Source organism: Falco punctatus (genome assembly GCF_963210335.1).
Source record: "Falco punctatus genome assembly, chromosome: 7".
Lineage (NCBI taxonomy): Eukaryota > Metazoa > Chordata > Aves > Falconiformes > Falconidae > Falco > Falco punctatus.
The window spans coordinates 21,780,835-21,800,088 of record NC_137587.1 but is presented as its reverse complement, the minus strand read 5'-3'; the positions used below and the strand labels follow the sequence as shown (position 1 = coordinate 21,800,088).

General features: G+C 47.1%; 2 protein-coding genes across 2 annotated transcripts; both read left to right on the top strand.

The window, feature by feature from the left end:
• Window positions 1–7,793: 7,793 nt before the first annotated feature.
• On the top strand, window positions 7,794–11,640 carry LOC308067471 (disintegrin and metalloproteinase domain-containing protein 20-like; the record flags this gene model as incomplete). The annotated part of the gene is made up of 1 exon (XM_080396345.1): window positions 7,794–11,640. The coding sequence occupies exon 1, from the start codon at window positions 9,454–9,456 to the stop codon at window positions 11,638–11,640; it is 2,187 nt and encodes a 728-aa protein (XP_080252471.1). The 5' UTR covers window positions 7,794–9,453.
• A 243-nt stretch (window positions 11,641–11,883) lies between these two features.
• On the top strand, window positions 11,884–17,071 carry LOC308066951 (disintegrin and metalloproteinase domain-containing protein 20-like; the record flags this gene model as incomplete). The annotated part of the gene is made up of 1 exon (XM_080394955.1): window positions 11,884–17,071. Exon 1 carries the CDS (start codon window positions 14,885–14,887, stop codon window positions 17,069–17,071), a length of 2,187 nt encoding a protein of 728 aa, XP_080251081.1. The 5' UTR covers window positions 11,884–14,884.
• Window positions 17,072–19,254: the final 2,183 nt, after the last annotated feature.

Here is a 19,254-nt window from a genome sequence, read left to right as displayed (position 1 = left end):
AGTAAGGTCTGACCAGGCTATGTGTTATTCTTGCCCATTATTCTTTGTCGCTCTGCCCCCAATACTCTGTATTTTGGTAACCTTTTCCAGGCAAAGAAGGTTAGATGCCATTTGGGCAGTCAGTATGTGTTGTTTGCCAAAGCGAGCTGTACTTAGAGCAAGGTTAGAAGGGTATGGGCAATAAGAGGGACAAGGCAAAGGGGAGAGGTTAGCTTTATTTTGAGACGTGGAGGTTCCCAGTGAGAAAAATAGTGAACATAGGTTATGCAAATAGATTGTGGCTTCACTGAACCAACAGCTGGCTTCTGAACAAAAGCTGATGTGATATGCTTTTTCAGTATTTTCTTTTGTTATTTTTTGCAATGGCAAACCACATCATGACAGCTAGGCATTCAAGGTTCAAGACGTTTTTTTCTTGGAGTGGAAGGTGTATTTTTGATGAAGTGTTGCTTTGGTCCTGTAATCATGCAGAGAACAAACAAATAGTCGCTATGTGAAAAAATGTCCTTCATAGCCTAATGTGGATCATAGATGGATGGGTCGTGAGGAGAAATTTTCCCAGTGGAGTGAGTTATGATGCATTATTGATCTCTCAACAATCAGAAGGTTTCATTTCTTTCTGCTAGGACAGTGGAATTCAACCTGTGATCCACAAGGCTGCTGGGGTTTTGTGACCTGTTCCTGAAGACTCAATAGTGAGAAACAGTGAGAAAAGTAAACTTCTTGCTGGTAGAATTCAATTCCATAGGTGCATACACCTTCACTGGAAATTTTAGGGGGCTACAAGATTGAAAAAAATTTAAAAAACACTGATGAGTCATGAGAAAGCCAGTTACAGCTGCCAGACAAATGTTTCTGCCATTGAAGTAGCTATGGATTTCTGCAGTATTTTTTTTCCCCTGCTCTACTGTAAGGTCAGTCATTTTTTCTTCCAGCCTGTTCTTTGTCATATAACGAAAATTTTTCCCTCCCTCCACTTTGATCCTTACCTGATCAGAGTACAGAAGTGCAAGGCTCTGGTAACCTGAACACAAAAGTGTCATCTCTTTTTATGTAACCTTGATGCTGAAGGGCTTGCTTAGGGGCTCAGTGCAGTGTTGCAAACTTATGTTGACACTTCTGCCCAAGAAAAATCTGCCCTGAGTTCAATAATGGAACCAGAGAACTTTCTAGTCCTAACTATATAGTTATGTTTATATTAAGATAAAGTAATTAGTAGGCAACTTCTGGGAGCAAGTAAGACGTGTCTCTAGCAAGCTGACAGACTGATTTAGCAGGGCCTTTTCTGTAACTTAAGGAGTGATCACACAGCAGAAGCGCACATTTAAAAATAGCACTGTAGACACTGCACATAAAGATTATGTAATAGGATTTTTCTGTTATAGTTAGTGATCTGAGTTATATTTATTTCAAAAGACATAATCTGACGTAGTTCACAGCCATGGAATGCAAAACTGATACTTGAAGAGTAGTGGACAATTAGTCAACAATTAATGGCACATAAAATACTTCATGGAAAATAGTTTCTGTAATTTTAAAATTAAAAACTAATAAGAAAATAGATCTAAGGCTAACAGGTCATGAGTTTGTTCACTTTTAGGTAAAGCAGTAATTTTCAAACAATATACATTTATGAGTATCTAGAAAAGTCTTTCTAGATGGATCCTAACAGAAGCAGGTGACCTCCTGTTTTCATTCTTTTAATCTGAGGTACTGTGTTACAAGATGTACACTACTAATGCTGGCCATGCTTGCGATGAATAAACAAGGTGCCAATTCATAGAATCTGAAGCCCCTCCGGACAGCTCATGGTAACCTCCACAGCTGTAGCTTAGGCTCGCCACGTGCCTGGCTCAGGGTACTAGCCCACTCAGGACCCTGGGGCATGAGGCAGCAGCGGGAGGCTCTGAGCACTATGCCAGCTTCTCTTACTGCTCAGCCTCCCGAGGGGCAGTGCCTGTCTTGGGCAGCTTGAAATGTGAAGTGTTCCTGCCCGTGCCAGGGTGATGGTCAGCACCCAGGCATTGGTGCCAAAGGGCAGGATCCCTGAGATGCAGACGGGCTGGTGAGAGCATGCACTTCCTGCAGCTGAGAGGGATAAGGCCCACGTGGCAGGTTGGACTTCATCCCAGACGTGCTTTCACTGCTGAAAAGAAAGTTGTGAAGAGTTCCCAAAAGACAACAGCTGTGGCTATGTCAAATCCCAGCGCTACGTGCCAAAACCCCAGTGCACGTAGCTGTGCCACACAGGAGATCCTGTCTTACCGCAGCAATCCAGATCGCTGTCATATAGCTGTGTCTTGATGGAGCTGTTCCCTAAATCAGGGGTGGCAGCCAAGCGGTAGGAGAGGGAGGAGAAGAATCAGCTGGATCATGCCAGTAAGCATTACAGATCTGAACCATCAGATGTACATCAGGAGCGTAGTGACACCAAACCTGACGTTTCACAAGAACAAGTTGTTTTTCTTTTCTGGAAACTTTCCAGTGCCTTGACTGCTGTGTTCTTCTGAGAAGTGCTGTGTATTTTGTCACTAAGAGGAGCTGCCTGTGAGGTTGCACAAGTTAACTGCATTTCTGAAATACTTGGACCTATTCTGCATGTCTCCCTCACCCACAATTCCTGCAATATTTGATAGATGTTTTATCTGTCTCAGGGTGTTTCTCTTGGTTTATGATGTGATTGCTCCTTAAGCTAGCTTGTTTCTGAATGTGTCCTTGCAGCACTATGTAGTGCCACACAGAAGTATTGGTTTTCATTTTTTAAGAAGGGATAAAATGTGTCTAAATTATCTAAAAATAGGAGGGAGGTAGAAATGCTATGCAATAAGTTTTATTATTTTTGTTGTAGCGGTGACTAGATCTTTCAACCAGATTGGGATAAAGAGGAGTCTGTATTCCAGATTTACGGTGAAAACTTTATTTTAAATGGCTGTTGTTGAAATGGATTGAGGGCTATAATGCACTTAGCTGCTACCAAAATAATTATTTGTATTTGGGAAGCAAAGACTGCATTTTTAGCAAACATTCTATAAAGGTAGAATAAGTATCCCAATACATGCAACATTTGGGAAGAAAGACGTTGGTGACTCTACAAGTGACGATGGTAAACTCTTGCTGCCTCCCAAGGTATTTATGCTTTTAGAAAACACACCTTCCTCTATGTTTGGTGCGGGTTTGTTTGTGTTTTTTTTAAAAGATTGTGTTCTGCATCCAAAAAGGGCTGGTTATGTTATGGTTAGAAGTACAAAGGATGTGATTCACAGTTCTTCATGACATTTTGTCTAAAGCAAATGGGTCCTTAAATCTTTATCTGTATTTGTCTGGGGAACTGAGGTAACACATTGTTTATTCAGCAGGCTACGCTTATTGTCTTGATACAACATGGATGGTTTTGATTAGATGAAGAAAACTTAATCCTGTGTTTATGTCAAAAGACAAGATAACCACCCCTTGACTAACAACCCAAATTTATTCCTTATAACCAGAGACCTTTTTTGGAGGAGGAGGTAGGGGTGGGGGAGTGGAGATTTTCTTTCTTCCACCAAGAAATAATAATCTTAATTCAGGTGTTGGAAGCAAGGCATGTGTGACAAACAAGAGGGATGTGGATTAGGTGGAAGATAGAGATAAAAGTAGCACAAGCACTACACCCAGCACCTTTCAACTATGTGCAACCAGTAAGTACTGGCAGACTTCTTAAATTTTGCTTTTTAAATACATAAATACCAGTGGCAGAAGTCTTAGGCTGCAGCCTTGATGGCCTGCTGTTGTTGATTGATAGCATACCATAAATTGCTGAGTATAGATCTATGCTGAGACCAGAGAAATGCTTACAGAGTCAGAGAGTTCTTATTTATGGACCTACATACTAAAGTGACAGAGGTGTAAATGAAAGCACAACTTAGCCTAGAAAGCTTACTTCCAAGTGCAGTTTTGGAAGAGACAAAGCAATAAAATGCTGTAGTTTCCATTTTTCTTGGTGCTTAAAGATTGATTTAAAAAAACATGACTTAATTGGGAGGAGGCTTTCAGCAAACTTTGGGTAAGGGTATTTCTGTACACTTCTGCTTCTGCCTTGGCCTTATAAGAAAGACAAATGAGCACCCCAATAAACCTAGTCTATGTTTTGTAAAATGTGTAAGCTCCCTCGCTAAGGTTTTCTCCTTGAAAATGTTGTTTCTGATTTCCCCATAGCAATGAGTAACTTATATTTATGGTGGTTAGAAATGTCCCTCTACTTTGTTATGCTATGAAAGTGCAAGTCTAAGTTCAGTCCTGATCTTTCTGGTTTCCCCCTCTTTTTGTCCTCCTGGTTTTAATGGCCTTTTTTAATGTTTTAAATGGATCTGAGAACTTGGCTAATGTGTAAGTAGCTTGAACATGGAAGAGGCAGCTTGCAAACACTGCTGCACAATTTCCCAAGAGATGTGGGTCAGTCTAGTGTGGTGACGCAGGTTGAGGCGGACTGAAAAAACACTATGTCTGTGTGGCTGGGTTCGGACAAAACGGCAAAATGCCCTTTAGTGTTTATACAAATTATTTATATATCTTAGACAGTACGTGTGTCAGACCCTGATAGGTTTTTGTGTTTGTCTTGCTTGCTGTTTGCTGTTGCTGTAGGTGCCCGTATGCTGCGGTTCTAAGTTCTGGTTCTGCACATCCTGTTCACAAACCTGACAATTTGTGGCTGTCTTAAAGGTACACAACTAAGTCTTTGAAGTCAACTAACTTGTCTGCAAAACTGCTGCAGACCCCAACAATCCCCCCTTTTTGTTTTTGAACAGCTAGTACCAGGTTTGCCGTGTGCTGCAGGGCCCTTGCAAACAAATAATACTGCCAACTGAGTGAATTGATGCCAAAAAGGCTGACATTTTCTCAGATTTTGATAACATGTTGCTGCAATGGGGTGCCTAAAATCCATGCAGCACGTACCATCAAAATCCTCACAGCCATGTCCTTGAGCCAACAACAAAAAGCCAACAGTTGCTCTGTTTTGTATGTCATAGTGGCAGATTTGACTCACATTCTTAACTGCCTAACAAACAAGGTGATTTAACTCTTTAATGCTTTCCCTGCTGTTGCTCCGGATAAGAGAACCGCTGCAATATGTTCCCATCAGTTCCATAAATCAACTACATCATTACATGCTTCATCCAAAGTTACATTGCGTTTAAGTGCATTATGCTTATCAACATGTTCACGTGTTGATTTATGCGGATGTCATGGTTCCACCATAGCCTCCTACTACATTAGCATCTACATAAAAACAACTATCGATATTCAAACTGCAAACAATATCAACTTCTTTTGGATTAACGTTATACAGAGGTAATCAATTATCCCAAGTATCAAGGCTTTCAGTAAGATTCTTCATTCTTTGTCAAAATCATACATTCACTTTTTTGCAACAATGTCTGCAAGTCAGTTTCCAGGAAGGACACACCAAATAAAGACTGGTTCAGTAAGGAGACCACACATTAGTTGTTGGGTTGACTGGTGGCAGCAGTGCTCCCATGGTCTGGCACGCTAAGCTCAGGCTGCACACAGCAAGCAGTTATCCATCGTGGACCTTTATCTGTAGAGACACAAGCATAACCTCTCCCCCAAGTTAACAATTCATGTGGTCCTGACCAATGCCCAGTACGAGGGTCTTTCATGTATACTAAGACGGCTTTATGCTTTTGCTGCTTGCCACCAATTGACACAAAGTGCTGCACAATGGGAGGCACTGCATGGTCAACAGAGATTTTCAGAAAGTTCAAAACATAGCATGCTTTCTCTAATTGTGCCTCTGGGGTCATTCCGTTCACTCTTTGCTCCCCCCCCCCCCCCCCCCCCCCCCCTTTTTTCTCGTTTTTTCCTCTCTCTCTCATTTTTTTTTTTCTTTTTTTAGCAAAATATATTACAACTGCTGTAATACAGTAGATTATAAACAGCTTTTCTGCGTGACAGAAAATGGTCACCCTGTACTGAGAAAAAGTTTATTGCAAGTCCTGCACTACTTTCCAAGCAAATGGCTTATGAACGTGAGGATTAGGAGCTGCCGCATCTCCCATTACAACAGGATATGCGTGCGGAGCAGCGATGGAAGGAGTACGAAGATCCAGGGGCGGTCCGGCGATCTGTTCTACTAAATCACAGTTTCCTGCTTTTAGTGCCCATCCCTCAAAGCCCTCGAAAAGTGCCGAGGGTCGCGCAGCATTACCGTACCACTGGAAACTGGATATGTTACCACCTCTGCCTTCTTCATTGCCTGTGACTGATAAGTTGTCGTACCTGGATCCGAATCTGGGTTTTCGGCATTTCCATCCCGCTTGAGCAGAGGAGGAGCAGAGGGGGCTGGGCGGGAGGGCTGGAGTAGCAGCAGGAGGAAGGAGTGTGGCTTTAATGCTAAGTGCTGTGCTAGAGTTAAATGCAGAGTAAATGTTATCTTTGAGTAGTTTAAGTTAAGAAACGCAGGCAGTAAGGCACGCTCTTCTTTGCACCTTGAGCTCTTTAAACTGAAGCAGTAGGTAATCTGTTAGGTATAGCTTCTATGCTTCGTATCAACAGTTTACAAATGTAAACTTCTTAAAACAGGTATAAATGAATTATTTCTTCCAATGTACTCCACCTAATGTTTTCTCTCATTCAGGGGGAGAGGTGTTTGTGAGCATCCTGCTTCTGTCGTTCCTTAATAAACAGAAAGAGAAAAAAATTGCTCTTGCAGCCTCCATTTATTTCCCGTCTGTGACATGCAAAGGTATTAGCAAGAGGCAGGTATTGCAGTGAGATGCTGCAGGTGTCTGTGGCATAAGCCCTTCCAACTGTTTCCAGGGAGCCGCCCTTCAAGAGGGAGGTAGATTGTAGGGAACAGGGTCTTCAGGTTGCGAGAGGGCAGAGAAGAATCAGCTGGATCATGCCAGTAAGCATTAGAGATCTGAACCATCAGATGTACGTCAGGAGTGTAGTGACACCAAACCTGACATTTCACAAGAACAAGTTGTCTGTCGTTTCTTGCTTAATAGTTCCTGTGATAGACAAGTCATGGTTTTGCTCATCATTGCAGGTGTAATTGGGCCTTGAATGCCTGTCTTCCACCTCTGAGGCAGGTGTCCTAACATTCAGTTTAGCAGTAAGTGTTAATGTTGTAGCATGAAGGCACGTGGCGTGCTCTTCCTCTAGTCCAGAGATCCAGCACACAGGCTGTTTCTCCCTCCCTGTAAAATTCAGGAATCCAGAAGTGCAGATAACGTATTTTTGACTGCATTAATTCGAAGATTATCTGTACTGCAACACTGAATGAATAAAAAGGTAGCGTAACACTGAAGACCAGAGCACCTGGTCCTCATTTTCATCAGAGGAATTTCTGCAGCGTGTAGATGTGGCTGTCCTAACAGCGCCAAGGCAGCTAGGGGATTCAGTTGCACTGGGCCTTGTTCGTTGTTTCCTGTTGCCTCTCCTGCCGCACTTGTAGCATGTGCTGAAACAGATAAGGATAAACTTTAACAAGGAAATAAATAGGGATAGATTTTGCCTTGCGGTATCGTTCCCAATAATCTGTTGGTTCAAGAACTCCCCGAGGTGCGGGAGTCCCAGGTTCAAGTGGCTTCTCTGTTAGATGGAACGTTGAACTACTTTGCCTCATTTATTGCTAGGTAATGATCTATTCTGTAGAGTTTTGAGGGAATGTCCTGAATCCTCAGACTGAACGCCTTCTACAGGACATAGTCATGTATTTACTGATCCCGGCGGCACTGGTCAGCACAGCGGTTCAATGTGCTAATTGTGGTTCGGAACCTAAGGCTCCCACTGCGCCGCATCCCACGGTGACTGGGAGTTGGCACAGGTGCGCTCTGGGCTACCAGTCTGCACTGGGCTTTTGCTTCTGCCCATCCCTGTCTGACCCGGTTTTCAGTTTGCTGTGTGGCCAGTTGACAGGGCTGGGAGCAGGTCACACATCTCTCCAGTCTCTGCTACACCCAGGCATTGGTGCCAAAGGGCAGGATCCCTGAGATGCAGATGGGCTGGTGAGAGCATGCACTTCCTGCAGCTGAGAGGGATAAGGGCCACGTGGCAGGTTGGACTTCATCCCAGACGTGCTTTCACTGCTGAAAAGAAAGTTGTGAAGAGTTCCCAAAAGACAACAGCTGTGGCTATGTCAAATCCCAGCGCTACGTGCCAAAACCCCAGTGCACGTAGCTGTGCCACACAGGAGATCCTGTCTTACCGCAGCAATCCAGATCGCTGTCATATAGCTGTGTCTTGATGGAGCTGTTCCCTAAATCAGGGGTGGCAGCCAAGCGGTAGGTGTACCTGTAAGCTCTCTGTTCCTAGTGCTCTGGCAAGCACAAACCTTTTGTTATAAATACCTGACCCGCCAAAGGTAGGTTCGGAAATCTTTTCTTGTGAGGCAAAGTCAAAGAGCAGAAACCGCAGCGCTGGGCGCGTGACTCTAGTCAGAGGCGCGCCAAACAGGTTCAAGTATGATCTACTTCTACCATTGAGGTTGCACCAGCCACATACATATATTCCTTGAAATGATTTAAAGAACTCCACCCCCACTGCGCTTGTGCTTTTCAGTCGTTGGGGTTCCCCTGGTGGTCGTGCAGGGATGAAGTCAGCTATCTTCCTCGTGGTGAACTTTGGACCCGAGCAGGGCAGCTTGTTACCTGTCTAGCACAGCACTTAGCGAAAAGCCAATCTCTGTTTGTTTGTTTCTCACACTTTAGAAGGGTCGTGATGTGGGAAAAAGGCCGTTTGAGTCAGTGATGTAATAAAGGCACCTTGTTGTAGGTATGTAGCAGCTGTGGCGTAGGTAGGCTTTATGCTTTTATACGAGGTACTCTTAGTTTGGCTTTAATTACTGAAGGTAGTGGAAGTGAATTCCTCCCTGATTCTACCTTTTTTTTTTTTTTTTTTTTTTTTTTTTTTTTTGTAGGTGTGCATGTGTATAGCTGTAGTAGCTATAGTAAGGTGCATGCCAAGAAAGGGCGCCAAGGAATGGTGTGTCCTGGTAACCAGCTGGGAGACTAGTATTTCTGTGCTTTTTCATTTCAGACCCCAAGCTTTTCTGAACACTCTTTTGAGCTGGAATAGTCTTTTCCTAAAATTACCTGTTAATAAGAAAAGTGAGCAAAGCAAAAGCCAGCCTTTGAACTACTAAAACAGTTTTCTCCTTTGTGCTCTAACGAAATGATCCCTTTCCTCAACGCAAACATCCGTGACGTGGAGTGTGAAGCTGAGCGGAGGCCTTCCTCGCTATATCTGCTCAGGAGAAACACGCGTTAATTTGAAAATGCTTGTGGTGAGCCAGTTTTTTTGTTCCTCCCCGCTAGAGGTTCTGTAGGTGCTCAAAGAGGAGGGGGTGGACGTTTCTAGGCAACCTTTCAGGCCCCTGAAAGGTCAACAGGCGTTTTGTGACCTCAGGTGGTTCCATGGGGGCGGGGCCCTTCCAGGCCCCATCCCCTCACAATGCGCCACCACCGGGCAGAAGCGATGGCAGCGCTGCAGGTGCTGCTGGTGCTCCTGGGCCTGGCGGGGTGCCTGGCCGTGCCAGGGGACCTGTCCGGGGAGCTGCGTGTCACGGCCATGTGGATGACGGTGCCGAGGCAGATGAGCCCCCGCGCCGGCACCGACCCCCTGGCCGTGGCCTACTGGCTGGAGGTGGCGGGGCGGCCACGGGTACTGCGCGTGCGGCCCAGGCGGGGCCTGGTCTCCCAGCCCTTCACCTTGGTCACCTACGGCAAGGACGGGGCCCGCTGGGAAGAGCACCCCTTTGTGCACGACAACTGCTTCTACCAGGGCGAGGTGCAGGGGAGTCCTGGCTCCCTGGTGGCCCTCGCCAACTGTGGCAGCAGCCTCCGCGGTGTGCTCTGGATGGAGGATGGCACCTATGAGATCGAGCCCATCCCCCATGATCCAGCCTTCCGGCACATCCTCTACCGCATGGAGGCGGCCAGCGGCCCCTGGGGCCCCACCGGTGGGCTGACCCCGGAGGAGCTGCAGCACCAAAACACTTTGCTGCCCTGGTTCAGGGTCCCCCGGGCAGAAGAGGGGGAGATGCCGAAGGACTGGTGGACGCACACCAGGTATGTGAAGCTGGTAGTGGTCGTGGACAACGTGCGGTTTGTGAAGTCGGGCAGGAACGAATCCGAAGTCTTGAAGCAAGTCATAGAAGTCATCAATATTGGGGATGCTCTTTATAAACAGCTTTCTGTCCGGCTGTTTCTTGTGGGATTGGAGATCTGGACCAAAAGCAACCTTATAAACGTTACTAACTCTATCAAAAAGACACTGGGTGACTTCAACAACTGGCGAAAGTCAGACCTGTCTCCACGGATGCGCCATGATACCGCTCACTTATTTGCATTTCAGAACTTTGGAGGGAGCCTGGGATTGGCATTTGTAGGGTCCATATGTGACAACCAGTGGTCGTCAGCAGTTGTGTCCTTCACTGATGGGAAGTTGTCCTCACTTGTTACCACGTTTGTCCACGAGCTGGGCCATACTCTTGGGATGCGCCATGACAAACAGGGCTGTAAATGCAGACGGAAGAAATGCATTATGTACGAAAACAACGCTGACACCGATGCGTTCAGTGACTGCAGTTATAAAGACTACTTTGACCTGCTCGGGCGTGGCGCTGCCTGCATTCGTCAACCACCAGCGCCCGGTACTCTCTACACCATGAAGCGTGAATACTGCGGGAATAAGATAGTAGAAAGCGGAGAGCAATGTGACTGTGGTTCAGAAGCGGACTGTAGAAAGGATCCTTGTTGCCACCCGAACTGTACATTTACTGCAGGTTCAGTCTGTGCTTCTGGAAAATGCTGCAAGAGCTGTCAGGTCCTTCCAGCAGGAACACTCTGCAGAGCAAGTACTGGTGACTGTGACCTGCCAGAGTATTGCAATGGGACTTCCCCGCAGTGCCCACTGGACACGTACATACAAGATGGAACCCCTTGCACAGATGGTGCTTACTGCTATCGAGGAAAATGTCCCTCCCACAGTAAACAGTGCCAGCGTCTCTTTGGCAAACAAGCCAGGGCAGCCCCTTTAGATTGCTTCAAAGCAGTGAATACTGTAGGCGACCGGTTTGGGAACTGTGGTATCCGTGACAATATCCACTTTACAAAATGCAGTATTAAGAATATCTTATGTGGTAGGGTCCAGTGTGAAAACATCGGGACATTACCTTTCTTGCAGAACCATGCAACGCTAGTCCAAACCCCTGTTGGACATAAAAAGTGTTGGGGTCTCGACTATCACGTAGGGATGCCAACAGCTGATGTGGGAGCTGTGGAAGATGGCACACCATGTGGTAGTGACATGCTTTGTATCAACAGGACATGTACCAGCATAGCAGTGCTGAACTACGACTGTAACGTGACAAGGTGTCATAACAGAGGAGTGTGTAACAATCATAAGAACTGTCACTGCAGGTATGGCTGGGCTCCTCCATACTGTGAACAAGAAGGGTTTGGAGGCAGCATTGACAGTGGACCCCCTCCAGCCAGGAGGATTTCCCAGAGAGCGAAAACAGGAATAACACTACTTGCTCTTCTTGCCCTCTGTATCTTTGGACTAAGCCTTACAATATGTTATAAATGGGAAAGAGTGGGATGGCTCAGGAGGAGAAAGGCCCGCAGAAGAAGATAGTTGTTTAAAATACTGGAAAAGTCAGCCGTTCCTGAAGGAGAACGCCGGCCGGCGAGTCAAAATCCATCACAAAGGGCTTGCTGAAGACCAACAAGCAGTAGCTTCGGGTGCTCCTGGAGAAACCTTCTTTGAGCAGAGCCAGCTGATAACTCATCAAAATAACCCAGCACGTTCTGAATTGCTCTACTCTGATGTGATATCGTTAAATGCAGAGTAAATGTTATCTTTGAGTATTTCAAGTTAAGAAACGCAGGCAGTATGGCACGCTCTTCTTTGCACCTTGAGCTCTTTAAACTGAAGCAGTAGGTAATCTGTTAGGTATAGCTTCTATGCTTCATATCAACAGTTTACAAATGTAAACTTCTTAAAACAGGTATAAAAGAATTATTTCTTCCAATGTACTCCGCCTAATGTTTTCTCTCATTCAGGGGGAGAGGTGTTTGTGAGCATCCTGCTTCTGTCGTTCCTTAATAAGCAAAGAGAAGAAAATTGCTCTTGCAGCCTCCATTTGTTTCCCATCTGTGACATGCAAAGGTATTAGCAAGAGGCAGGTATTGCAGTGAGATGCTGCAGGTGTCTGTGGCATAAGCCCTTCCAACTGTTTCCAGGGAGCCGCCCTTCAAGAGGGAGGTAGATTGTAGGGAACAGGGTCTTCAGGTTGCGAGAGGGCAGAGAAGAATCAGCTGGATCATGCCAGTAAGCATTAGAGATCTGAACCATCAGATGTACGTCAGGAGTGTAGTGACACCAAACCTGACATTTCACAAGAACAAGTTGTCTGTCGTTTCTTGCTTAATAGTTCCTGTGATAGACAAGTCATGGTTTTGCTCATCATTGCAGGTGTAATTGGGCCTTGAATGCCTGTCTTCCACCTCTGAGGCAGGTGTCCTAACATTCAGTTTAGCAGTAAGTGTTAATGTTGTAGCATGAAGGCACGTGGCGTGCTCTTCCTCTAGTCCAGAGATCCAGCACACAGGCTGTTTCTCCCTCCCTGTAAAATTCAGGAATCCAGAAGTGCAGATAACGTATTTTTGACTGCATTAATTCGAAGATTATCTGTACTGCAACACTGAATGAATAAAAAGGTAGCGTAACACTGAAGACCAGAGCACCTGGTCCTCATTTTCATCAGAGGAATTTCTGCAGCGTGTAGATGTGGCTGTCCTAACAGCGCCAAGGCAGCTAGGGGATTCAGTTGCACTGGGCCTTGTTCGTTGTTTCCTGTTGCCTCTCCTGCCGCACTTGTAGCATGTGCTGAAACAGATAAGGATAAACTTTAACAAGGAAATAAATAGGGATAGATTTTGCCTTGCGGTATCGTTCCCAATAATCTGTTGGTTCAAGAACTCCCCGAGGTGCGGGAGTCCCAGGTTCAAGTGGCTTCTCTGTTAGATGGAACGTTGAACTACTTTGCCTCATTTATTGCTAGGTAATGATCTATTCTGTAGAGTTTTGAGGGAATGTCCTGAATCCTCAGACTGAACACCTTCTACAGGACATAGTCATGTATTTACTGATCCCGGCGGCACTGGTCAGCACAGCGGTTCGATGTGCTAATTGTGGTTCGGAACCTAAGGCTCCCACTGCGCCGCATCCCACGGTGACTGGGAGTTGGCACAGGTGCGCTCTGGGCTACCAGTCTGCACTGGGCTTTTGCTTCTGCCCATCCCTGTCTGACCCGGTTTTCAGTTTGCTGTGTGGCCAGTTGACAGGGCTGGGAGCAGGTCACACATCTCTCCAGTCTCTGCTACACCCAGGCATTGGTGCCAAAGGGCAGGATCCCTGAGATGCAGATGGGCTGGTGAGAGCATGCACTTCCTGCAGCTGAGAGGGATAAGGGCCACGTGGCAGGTTGGACTTCATCCCAGACGTGCTTTCACTGCTGAAAAGAAAGTTGTGAAGAGTTCCCAAAAGACAACAGCTGTGGCTATGTCAAATCCCAGCGCTACGTGCCAAAACCCCAGTGCACGTAGCTGTGCCACACAGGAGATCCTGTCTTACCGCAGCAATCCAGATCGCTGTCATATAGCTGTGTCTTGATGGAGCTGTTCCCTAAATCAGGGGTGGCAGCCAAGCGGTAGGTGTACCTGTAAGCTCTCTGTTCCTAGTGCTCTGGCAAGCACAAACCTTTTGTTATAAATACCTGACCCGCCAAAGGTAGGTTCGGAAATCTTTTCTTGTGAGGCAAAGTCAAAGAGCAGAAACCGCAGCGCTGGGCGCGTGACTCTAGTCAGAGGCGCGCCAAACAGGTTCAAGTATGATCTACTTCTACCATTGAGGTTGCACCAGCCACATACATATATTCCTTGAAATGATTTAAAGAACTCCACCCCCACTGCGCTTGTGCTTTTCAGTCGTTGGGGTTCCCCTGGTGGTCGTGCAGGGATGAAGTCAGCTATCTTCCTCGTGGTGAACTTTGGACCCGAGCAGGGCAGCTTGTTACCTGTCTAGCACAGCACTTAGCGAAAAGCCAATCTCTGTTTGTTTGTTTCTCACACTTTAGAAGGGTCGTGATGTGGGAAAAAGGCCGTTTGAGTCAGTGATGTAATAAAGGCACCTTGTTGTAGGTATGTAGCAGCTGTGGCGTAGGTAGGCTTTATGCTTTTATACGAGGTACTCTTAGTTTGGCTTTAATTACTGAAGGTAGTGGAAGTGAATTCCTCCCTGATTCTACCTTTTTTTTTTTTTTTTTTTTTTTTTTTTTTTTGTAGGTGTGCATGTGTATAGCTGTAGTAGCTATAGTAAGGTGCATGCCAAGAAAGGGCGCCAAGGAATGGTGTGTCCTGGTAACCAGCTGGGAGACTAGTATTTCTGTGCTTTTTCATTTCAGACCCCAAGCTTTTCTGAACACTCTTTTGAGCTGGAATAGTCTTTTCCTAAAATTACCTGTTAATAAGAAAAGTGAGCAAAGCAAAAGCCAGCCTTTGAGCTACTAAAACAGTTTTCTCCTTTGTGCTCTAACGAAATGATCCCTTTCCTCAACGCAAACATCCGTGACGTGGAGTGTGAAGCTGAGCGGAGGCCTTCCTCGCTATATCTGCTCAGGAGAAACACGCGTTAATTTGAAAATGCTTGTGGTGAGCCAGTTTTTTTGTTCCTCCCCGCTAGAGGTTCTGTAGGTGCTCAAAGAGGAGGGGGTGGACGTTTCTAGGCAACCTTTCAGGCCCCTGAAAGGTCAACAGGCGTTTTGTGACCTCAGGTGGTTCCATGGGGGCGGGGCCCTTCCAGGCCCCATCCCCTCACAATGCGCCACCACCGGGCAGAAGCGATGGCAGCGCTGCAGGTGCTGCTGGTGCTCCTGGGCCTGGCGGGGTGCCTGGCCGTGCCAGGGGACCTGTCCGGGGAGCTGCGTGTCACGGCCATGTGGATGACGGTGCCGAGGCAGATGAGCCCCCGCGCCGGCACCGACCCCCTGGCCGTGGCCTACTGGCTGGAGGTGGCGGGGCGGCCACGGGTACTGCGCGTGCGGCCCAGGCGGGGCCTGGTCTCCCAGCCCTTCACCTTGGTCACCTACGGCAAGGACGGGGCCCGCTGGGAAGAGCACCCCTTTGTGCACGACAACTGCTTCTACCAGGGCGAGGTGCAGGGGAGTCCTGGCTCCCTGGTGGCCCTCGCCAACTGTGGCAGCAGCCTCCGCGGTGTGCTCTGGATGGAGGATGGCACCTATGAGATCGAGCCCATCCCCCATGATCCAGCCTTCCGGCACATCCTCTACCGCATGGAGGCGGCCAGCGGCCCCTGGGGCCCCACCGGTGGGCTGACCCCGGAGGAGCTGCAGCACCAAAACACTTTGCTGCCCTGGTTCAGGGTCCCCCGGGCAGAAGAGGGGGAGATGCCGAAGGACTGGTGGACGCACACCAGGTATGTGAAGCTGGTAGTGGTCGTGGACAACGTGCGGTTTGTGAAGTCGGGCAGGAACGAATCCGAAGTCTTGAAGCAAGTCATAGAAGTCATCAATATTGGGGATGCTCTTTATAAACAGCTTTCTGTCCGGCTGTTTCTTGTGGGATTGGAGATCTGGACCAAAAGCAACCTTATAAACGTTACTAACTCTATCAAAAAGACACTGGGTGACTTCAACAACTGGCGAAAGTCAGACCTGTCTCCACGGATGCGCCATGATACCGCTCACTTATTTGCATTTCAGAACTTTGGAGGGAGCCTGGGATTGGCATTTGTAGGGTCCATATGTGACAACCAGTGGTCGTCAGCAGTTGTGTCCTTCACTGATGGGAAGTTGTCCTCACTTGTTACCACGTTTGTCCACGAGCTGGGCCATACTCTTGGGATGCGCCATGACAAACAGGGCTGTAAATGCAGACGGAAGAAATGCATTATGTACGAAAACGACGCTGACACCGATGCGTTCAGTGACTGCAGTTATAAAGACTACTTTGACCTGCTCGGGCGTGGCGCTGCCTGCATTCGTCAACCACCAGCGCCCGGTACTCTCTACACCATGAAGCGTGAATACTGCGGGAATAAGATAGTAGAAAGCGGAGAGCAATGTGACTGTGGTTCAGAAGCGGACTGTAGAAAGGATCCTTGTTGCCACCCGAACTGTACATTTACTGCAGGTTCAGTCTGTGCTTCTGGAAAATGCTGCAAGAGCTGTCAGGTCCTTCCAGCAGGAACACTCTGCAGAGCAAGTACTGGTGACTGTGACCTGCCAGAGTATTGCAATGGGACTTCCCCGCAGTGCCCACTGGACACGTACATACAAGATGGAACCCCTTGCACAGATGGTGCTTACTGCTATCGAGGAAAATGTCCCTCCCACAGTAAACAGTGCCAGCGTCTCTTTGGCAAACAAGCCAGGGCAGCCCCTTTAGATTGCTTCAAAGCAGTGAATACTGTAGGCGACCGGTTTGGGAACTGTGGTATCCGTGACAATATCCACTTTACAAAATGCAGTATTAAGAATATCTTATGTGGTAGGGTCCAGTGTGAAAACATCGGGACATTACCTTTCTTGCAGAACCATGCAACGCTAGTCCAAACCCCTGTTGGACATAAAAAGTGTTGGGGTCTCGACTATCACGTAGGGATGCCAACAGCTGATGTGGGAGCTGTGGAAGATGGCACACCATGTGGTAGTGACATGCTTTGTATCAACAGGACATGTACCAGCATAGCAGTGCTGAACTACGACTGTAACGTGACAAGGTGTCATAACAGAGGAGTGTGTAACAATCATAAGAACTGTCACTGCAGGTATGGCTGGGCTCCTCCATACTGTGAACAAGAAGGGTTTGGAGGCAGCATTGACAGTGGACCCCCTCCAGCCAGGAGGATTTCCCAGAGAGCGAAAACAGGAATAACACTACTTGCTCTTCTTGCCCTCTGTATCTTTGGACTAACCCTTACAATATGTTATAAATGGGAAAGAGTGGGATGGCTCAGGAGGAGAAAGGCCCGCAGAAGAAGATAGTTGTTTAAAATACTGGAAAAGTCAGCCGTTCCTGAAGGAGAACGCCGGCCGGCGAGTCAAAATCCATCACAAAGGGCTTGCTGAAGACCAACAAGCAGTAGCTTCGGGTGCTCCTGGAGAAACCTTCTTTGAGCAGAGCCAGCTGATAACTCATCAAAATAACCCAGCACGTTCTGAATTGCTCTACTCTGATGTGATATCGTTAAATGCAGAGTAAATGTTATCTTTGAGTATTTCAAGTTAAGAAACGCAGGCAGTATGGCACGCTCTTCTTTGCACCTTGAGCTCTTTAAACTGAAGCAGTAGGTAATCTGTTAGGTATAGCTTCTATGCTTCATATCAACAGTTTACAAATGTAAACTTCTTAAAACAGGTATAAAAGAATTATTTCTTCCAATGTACTCCGCCTAATGTTTTCTCTCATTCAGGGGGAGAGGTGTTTGTGAGCATCCTGCTTCTGTCGTTCCTTAATAAGCAAAGAGAAGAAAATTGCTCTTGCAGCCTCCATTTGTTTCCCATCTGTGACATGCAAAGGTATTAGCAAGAGGCAGGTATTGCAGTGAGATGCTGCAGGTGTCTGTGGCATAAGCCCTTCCAACTGTTTCCAGGGAGCCGCCCTTCAAGAGGGAGGTAGATTGTAGGGAACAGGGTCTTCAGGTTGCGAGAGGGCAGAGAAGAATCAGCTGGATCATGCCAGTAAGCATTAGAGATCTGAACCATCAGATGTACGTCAGGAGTGTAGTGACACCAAACCTGACATTTCACAAGAACAAGTTGTCTGTCGTTTCTTGCTTAATAGTTCCTGTGATAGACAAGTCATGGTTTTGCTCATCATTGCAGGTGTAATTGGGCCTTGAATGCCTGTCTTCCACCTCTGAGGCAGGTGTCCTAACATTCAGTTTAGCAGTAAGTGTTAATGTTGTAGCATGAAGGCACGTGGCGTGCTCTTCCTCTAGTCCAGAGATCCAGCACACAGGCTGTTTCTCCCTCCCTGTAAAATTCAGGAATCCAGAAGTGCAGATAACGTATTTTTGACTGCATTAATTCGAAGATTATCTGTACTGCAACACTGAATGAATAAAAAGGTAGCGTAACACTGAAGACCAGAGCACCTGGTCCTCATTTTCATCAGAGGAATTTCTGCAGCGTGTAGATGTGGCTGTCCTAACAGCGCCAAGGCAGCTAGGGGATTCAGTTGCACTGGGCCTTGTTCGTTGTTTCCTGTTGCCTCTCCTGCCGCACTTGTAGCATGTGCTGAAACAGATAAGGATAAACTTTAACAAGGAAATAAATAGGGATAGATTTTGCCTTGCGGTATCGTTCCCAATAATCTGTTGGTTCAAGAACTCCCCGAGGTGCGGGAGTCCCAGGTTCAAGTGGCTTCTCTGTTAGATGGAACGTTGAACTACTTTGCCTCATTTATTGCTAGGTAATGATCTATTCTGTAGAGTTTTGAGGGAATGTCCTGAATCCTCAGACTGAACACCTTCTACAGGACATAGTCATGTATTTACTGATCCCGGCGGCACTGGTCAGCACAGCGGTTCGATGTGCTAATTGTGGTTCGGAACCTAAGGCTCCCACTGCGCCGCATCCCACGGTGACTGGGAGTTGGCACAGGTGCGCTCTGGGCTACCAGTCTGCACTGGGCTTTTGCTTCTGCCCATCCCTGTCTGACCCGGTTTTCAGTTTGCTGTGTGGCCAGTTGACAGGGCTGGGAGCAGGTCACACATCTCTCCAGTCTCTGCTACACCCAGGCATTGGTGCCAAAGGGCAGGATCCCTGAGATGCAGATGGGCTGGTGAGAGCATGCACTTCCTGCAGCTGAGAGGGATAAGGGCCACGTGGCAGGTTGGACTTCATCCCAGACGTGCTTTCACTGCTGAAAAGAAAGTTGTGAAGAGTTCCCAAAAGACAACAGCTGTGGCTATGTCAAATCCCAGCGCTACGTGCCAAAACCCCAGTGCACGTAGCTGTGCCACACAGGAGATCCTGTCTTACCGCAGCAATCCAGATCGCTGTCATATAGCTGTGTCTTGATGGAGCTGTTCCCTAAATCAGGGGTGGCAGCCAAGCGGTAGGTGTACCTGTAAGCTCTCTGTTCCTAGTGCTCTGGCAAGCACAAACCTTTTGTTATAAATACCTGACCCGCCAAAGGTAGGTTCGGAAATCTTTTCTTGTGA